Genomic DNA, 7,510 nt, shown 5'->3' with positions numbered 1-7,510 from the left:
TATATATTGCTCTAAACACAAAAGAGCTCAAAACATCAAAATAAGAAAATACCGTAAATCAAAAAAAGGTTTACTGTTATTTAGTTTGATTCAATACCTACAAAATCTTCATTGTTTTCACTGTAATTAATTATTTTTATTATGTAGGGAGCATTATAAATAGTTATGTTTTTAAAAGAAAAAACTACTATTATAAATAATACATTCAATTGAACTAAACTATGCATGCCTATTTAAATATATTTACACATGGCTTGGGTATATCGTATATATACATATATATTATTAATACCTTCGGTGTATAGGATGCAAGCAGTACGGTACTACTTGATGTTTCAAAATTTAATTTGCAATGATAGGTGTTTTGTAATACTGGCAAATTATTGCTGCTCTCAATTTTCATGGGTTAAACCAATGACTACAACCTGCACTATTATATAATTAATATAACATTATTTCAGACATAACATAGTGTTCCTTTTCTAACTTACTTGCATTGTTATTTTCTAGTTGTCACTCATTTCTTTTTCTGTGTGTGTGTATGTGTATATATATGAGAGAGAAAAGACTTTTTTGACAACCTATCATTATGACATTTTCAATTATTTCATCCAGTATGAAATTAACAGCTGAAGTACATTTGGGAGTTTTCAGTATGGATGTAAGAAAATTTCTTGTGGATGTCTGTTTTGACAGGGACAGTTTGAACATTGAAGTCAGACATGCAAGTATATCAAAGTCCAACTTAAAAATATGGCACTTAGTTGTAACATCCTAGTGTCAGTCTAGTGATGTGTTTGGTAAATGAAACTTTCACAACATTTTACATGAAATTGTATTATTTTTACTATGTTTCATTTTATTTTTACTAGTTAAGTGAAAACAATAGTTTATTCATGTAAAAATGGTTCTGTAATGCGTTCTGCAAAATATATACATCTACATTCCTAGACCAAATGTTTGGCTGATAACGGAGCATCTGATATCAGGTGATGGTTTCCAAACACTTGTGACTAAAGGTGACTGTTGAGGTGGATTTGACTATTGGGATACTATTGCAATAGTATCGGATATCTAGGATTGGACAACAAATTCAACTCTATAATTGAGTGTTTATATAACATAGATATGTATTTGTTGAGAATTAATTTCAGATATGTCAATTATACTGATTTGTTATTTTTATATGATTTCATTACTTGTTGTAATACATAGTAATTGAAATGTCATGGTTTTTGATAAAATACTGGAATGCTAGTTACAGATTTGTACTTAGTGGGCTAGTTTTACTATATAATTATAAATTTGTGCACCAAACAGGTGTTATTCTTCTACTTGTCTAAATTGAGATGAAATAAAATAGTTACGTAACATGACTTGCATGCTCTTCAAAGCAGGTGTTTCATTTGCTGGAAATAGCGTAATGGCTTACTCTGTGCTTTATTGTTAGGGGGGATTATTACTCCGTTGGCAAAATAAAAACATGTTTAATGAAAAATAAAGGTTTAAATTGTGAATACATGGTCAATACAGAAAAGGAAAGTACGGTGTTAGTCAATTTACTTCATGTTTAACCATTTTTTGATTATTCTTGGTTGATGTCTCTAATGACCCTGGAATTAAGTACATTGTTTGTGTAGAGAAATCTACAGATAAAATATATAATGTTATTGAAAAAAAACTAGGTTCATTCAGGAGAATCTTTTGAGCATTCAAATAAAATACGAAAACTTTAAAATGAAAGTGAATATAAATAATTACTATCTTGAAATTCAGGTTTCACTCAAATACTTTATCTTGAAAAATCTGATTTTTTTGTATACAATGTACCTTTCATGTTTACTAAAAGATTATCAATTTTTGTGATGATACACATCATAAATTTCAGATGATAGTAATTGTTAATTCTCCAGTATGGGCTCAGTCCATTTGTGAGCAAAGCTGCTAATGGTTAATGTTATAAACATGCTTTTAGGCTTACAGGTAAGTAGAGACAATAAACCAGTCTAAATCAAAGGGAAATTACCAAGAAATGGCTTAAATAAAACAAACAATATGGGGAAGATAATTAAGTTTGCAAACTATCAAAAACATTAATGGTCAAGAGTACTATTGGTGATTGTTAATAATTATACAATTTATCATTGATGTATTGCTGTTGGGGCATTTATAATTGCAGTCTATCAATAGTTAGATGTGTTGTTACACTTCTAGTTCTGGTTTGTTTTCTAAGCACAATGCAAGCATCTATTTGGAAAAATAGCCATTTTTACAGTGTGCAACCAGTAGGCACACCAGTTCATTTTGTAGTGTATCTGTGATAGTACATCCATAATTAATACGTGTAAAATACAAATGTCACACATCACTCAAAAAAATTACGTGTTTTACGTGGATATGCTAGCTACATGGAGCACTGACTAACTATAATTAAAGGTCATTTGCCAAATAGTTGTCCAACTTACCAACTGATCCAAGTCATTCTGTAGCACTTCAACATCTTCAAAAAAGCTATATATCAACATCATTAATTAGTATAATATCAGTAAAAGTAAAGGCCTAAGAATTGTCCCCTAATTTTTGGGTACATTTAATTAGACTCCATTAAAAACAAGCTTTTGCTTTCTTTCATTCAACCACTGAACAATCCAGTAAACTAATCTTTCCCTGTCCCTTACCGATATGATATTCTTAGCTAATCTTTTGTTTGGATACTTTATCAAAAGCATTTTGAAAATCTAAGTACCTAAAGCCCACACCATTTCCATCGTCCAAGCAACACGTAACATTATAAAAAGGACTTAACAGGTTAGTAAAAAAGATTGTTTTAGTAAATCCATATTGGTTTTCTTTTATGATATAATATTTCACTAAACAGTTTTTTAAGTGGAGCTAATAGGTTAGTTACTTTTACAGAAAAGTTGACAAGTTTGTTTTCTTTTTAAATTAGCTTAGAAATCTTTTAAAGTAAAACTTGTTAGTGTCATTGATTAGGTGGCATAATGAAACAGTTTGTATTTGTGGTTTAAATAATTGCAGGTTCATAATGCTAACACATACTTTAACAAGAAAAGTTTATTTATATTTGTATGTGAAAACATTTTAAATCCTATCCAATAATAGTGAAGGGAATTGTTATATCTGACGAAAAAGTGACATGAATTAAGCAAACCCACATGCAGATAAGTGGACACGAAGGATCAGATATAAGAATGGTTCAGGCAACAGAAAACCAGAGACAGACCACTCGTGGAGGCCAGAGAATCTACAAGATTGTAGTACTAGGAGATGGTGGGGTTGGGAAAAGTGGTAAGTTTTCATTTGTTTTCTAAGATAGTCTTTAGTATAATTATCTATGATCATGGGAAAAATCTCTTGTTCTTAGTAAAACTTGACATAAAATTTGAATTATACAGGTTTCAAGAGCATAAATTTACAAAATGTTACTATTCTCAAGTATATGCAAAGCAGAAAAATAAGCTATCTAAAACCAAATTATGTCGAAATACTGCAACATGATAAGGTTTTTTTTTTCTATATACATAAACGTTGTGCACAGTAGAATTATTTCAATACAGATTTTGTCTTTGACAATGAGACATGATCAAGTTACAAATACATTTAATCACATAATTGTGTTTATAATGATACTAGCTTCATCTGGTTTTTAATGTAATTAACATAATACAAATATAACAGTGCTCCTGATGTTTTATATATGTTAGGTTTTAATTCTTTGATTCTTTTTTCTCTGCATTCAATATTTTAACAGTTTTCAAATTTATCTTGTGTTGCTTTTCAACTATATGTTGACTCCTTTAATTTTTTCATGTTCCTTGCATCTTATTATTTTGGTGTCTTTTTCTATATAGAAACTTTTGTAGTCTAAATGTCTAATAATACACTGCAACTTTCCCATATTTTTTCATTATTATATAACTGTGGTAGAAAACTTTTAATATTGGTTCCTGGTTGAGTTATGATTTTAATTTTAACTTTTTTATTTTAATTTGTTTTTAACTTGATTGACACCATAAGCTAATATTTAAAGAATCATTTGTATTAAATTGCAAAGTTTGTACTTGATTTGTGTGAAATTAATCACTAAGACATCACCAATTGTGATGAGCAACTGAAGCTTTATGTGCCCGAAGTACTTGTACACTTTTATTCTTTGGAATTCCAATAAATATCTTACTTTAAAATATATAAATGTATATTATGTCTATTTTAAGAAAATGTGTTGTATGATTTTACATGTATACTATTTGTATTCACTTATGATGCAATATTTTACTTGCAGGCTTTTTAAGTATATGTGTATTTCAATTCTGAAATTTAAAATTATTCTTTATATACAGATATTGAGAAATTATTTTTGGCCACATTTTTAACGGGAATTTTTAGTGACTGAATTTAAGCAAACGTTGTGTTAAAAACTGAAAGTTTCAAAGGATATTTCCCATACATTTACACTTAGTGCCATTATGTGTAGTATGTATTAGTGACAATATTGTTTTTTGATTGTAGCATTGACACTTCAGTTTGTGACTCACAGTTTTCTAGAGTATCATGATCCTACTATAGGTAAGTGATAATTCTATGTTACTAACTAAATGAGGTACATATTTCAAATATAATATTTTATTTCCTTTTTCATCTATATTATGAGACTTTTTCAAAAGAGTCTTTAATTAGAGACTGAAATGGTACAAAATGAACAACGTACTGTAATTTAAATGACAGGCCAATAAATCTTATGTGTAAGGATGTGGGGTCAAAATGCACATGCCATGACCTTTTATAGAGTGTTATTCACATGGTTTTATGTATTTGATATTAAAGTTATTAACTATTCATTTTACATCACATTGCTGATTGAGCAGCAGTTTCTGGTAGAAGATAGTAAATATCAGATACAGTATGTATGAATACAAAACAAACTAGAATTTTGGAGGTTCTCGAGGTTATGCAAGTGCAATATACAAACTGTATGGTGCATAAAAGTATTTTTATTCTTTACGTGGTTATCTCTCTGCACTCCAACTTGTCAGCATTGTGATGTCTTCAATTCACAGATATATCTTGAGTACAAATACTTATACATACAAATACATATCTATGTTCAACAGACTTGTACACTTTACTAAAAGTTGTATTTTATGTACATACACATAATAAATTCAGAGTTACAGTCCGCATTCCTTCTCCAATATGGAGTTGATCCAATGGACTGATCTCGTGCACATTCAGTTAAAAGAGAGATTATTCTACCTATAAAACTATATAGCATTAAAATTAAACACATCGTGCCAACATATAAATGAATTTTTTATGTGCTTCATAACTAAAGTAAAAAAATTATTAACAGAATAGTTCAAACAAGACTTTTCACATGAAGATTAAATATAGTAATACACAAATTGCATTGGCTACCTTAGAAATTTGTACTTCATCACTTGCCAGTCTGTCCATGCTGTAATAGCCAAACCCCTAAATATTGAGTGCTAATAGTTTGCATGCTTACCCCTTAGCACTCGATGTTGTATCATTTATGTGATAAAATATCCTGCTTTTTCATTTGTTTTTAAAGAAACAAATCCCATCAACCATTTTACATCTACAATACTAGGATACATTATTTTCACAATACAGATTTCATTTTTCACTTTTAGCTAAATTACATTAATTGTATTATTTGTCTAGTTGGAAAACTAGATATAATTATATTTTGTGGCCCCTGGACCTTCATAAGAGAGTAATCCTCTTTTCTAATAGAAGCTGAAATGCTATTTGTCCCCTCCCCCCATCTTACAATATAAGTCTGAATCATTGGCTATGTTGAATCATTCTGCTCATAATATGATTATTTATTAGTTATAAACTCATTGAATCAACTGAGCCTGTAATAAGAGGGTTAAAGGTACACAACACCCTGAGGGGAAGAGAACTAATCATGAACTTTTTATTTTAATATACAGCTATTAGTGTTTACCTTCAGCTCATTGGAAAAATATCTGTTTTGTATAACCATTTTAAGGTCTCAGATAAGGATGTATCAAAAATACTGTTTTGATCTACATATATAGAGGATGCTTACCAACATCAAGCTGTCATTGATGGGGAAGCTGCTCTGTTAGATATACTTGACACAGCTGGACAAGTAAGTTTTCTTGTTCTTCCAGATATTAGGGACAATTCTTAAATATTAATGCTGGCCAAGTACTTATAGCTTGTATAAATTCATGTCTATTGTCAAAGCTTCAAAATAAGTATGAATTGAAAAGGAAAAAATTGATAATAAAATTTGACTCCAATTGCTTGCACTGAAAGAACTAGTGGTACAAATGTCTTTATCTGTCAAAAAGGAATTGTTATATTGAAATATAAGGTGCTTGGAATGTACACTTTATAAACTAAGTTGGTGCGTATATCTTTGAACTATCATAACACCAGTGCTATTCCCAAGATTGTGTGATAACCATGGAAAACTACAAGTTTTAAACTCATCAGTTTTAACCAAGTGAACTTCAGTTAACTGTTACTGATTCTGCATTGTGTTTTATCACCCACACAAACACTGAAATGGCTAGTGTTGAGATGATACGTATACACTTCATATAAGGTAATTTAGTTGTAAGAATACACATTTATCTACAAAAGCCCCCCTCCCCTTTTGAAATTGTTAAATGTATATTTTCTTTGTCATGTGAGGCATAGTAGCATATGATTGAAGATTACCAGAATATAACACATTTTCTTTAATTAAAAGTTTTTAGAAATGTTTGCAATGAAAAGGAAATTTCTTTTGAAGTATACATGCTTCAACTGTGAATGTACTGTTCACTTGAGGAGATGCTGTGTTACTGGTACTGTGATAGTGTTTATCCAGTTGGATTTATGATTACATACATAATCTCAAGGATTTCTCTTATCAACTGCAAGAGAACTATAATCATGTGTTTTCAAACCTTCTGATGTATTTGTAGTACAGTTTATTGCATTTGATTGCATAATGGGGACTAACTTGAAGAAACATGTTGCATAGATGTACTCTGTGTTATATTCAATGCATGATTGTGATTAATTCAAAGTAACATGTGCTTAGTGTTGTATAGGGAATTTGTATTGATGTAAACAAGGCAATCTAAATTTTATTCTACGAGACCTTTCCGTTGTATCAAAGCTTTACAAAATCCTTTCAGAATGATTGAAAAGATTGATCTAGCTTGCAGAAGTGGTGTAGAAATTAATGTTAACATTTTTATTCAGTAGCTATACTTTATAGATATATGTATTAAAAACTTCTTCTTCATAAAAATATTGAACATATATAAATTATGTGCATTTTTGGTCATTCTATGAACAAATGATTCATCTGTCAAAATCATAACTGAATATTGCATTTGGATGGGTGTGGTTAACATAAGTTTAATACAGATAATATTTTCAAGCAAAAAAATGATAAAACTTATGTACACTGAGTGGTCACAAATAAATAGACACCTAA

At 29.6% G+C, this 7,510-nt stretch overlaps 1 protein-coding gene across 5 annotated transcripts in view; it reads left to right on the top strand.

Annotated features, from left to right (window-relative positions):
* Positions 1 to 7,510, top strand: part of LOC106457836 (GTP-binding protein Rit1-like) — a 31,858-nt gene that overhangs the window by 5,754 nt on the left and 18,594 nt on the right. For 3 of the 5 annotated variants that reach the window (XR_002610259.1, XM_013917286.2, XM_013917285.2), the window contains exons 2-4: positions 3,124 to 3,309; positions 4,531 to 4,587; positions 6,090 to 6,163. Coding sequence is in view for 4 of the 5 variants with exons in the window: in XM_013917286.2 (XP_013772740.1) it covers positions 3,177 to 3,309; positions 4,531 to 4,587; positions 6,090 to 6,163 (264 nt within the window). In the remaining variant the exon portion in view is untranslated. Of the gene's footprint in view, positions 1 to 1,913; positions 2,809 to 3,123; positions 3,310 to 4,530; positions 4,588 to 6,089; positions 6,164 to 7,510 lie in introns of those variants that run through there. The other 2 variants (XM_022383875.1, XM_013917288.2) reach the window with 2 other exon arrangements.

Source organism: Limulus polyphemus, unplaced genomic scaffold (genome assembly GCF_000517525.1).
Source record: "Limulus polyphemus unplaced genomic scaffold, Limulus_polyphemus-2.1.2 Scaffold379, whole genome shotgun sequence".
Taxonomy (NCBI): domain Eukaryota; kingdom Metazoa; phylum Arthropoda; class Merostomata; order Xiphosura; family Limulidae; genus Limulus; species Limulus polyphemus.
This window is presented reverse-complemented; position numbering and strand designations above follow the sequence as displayed.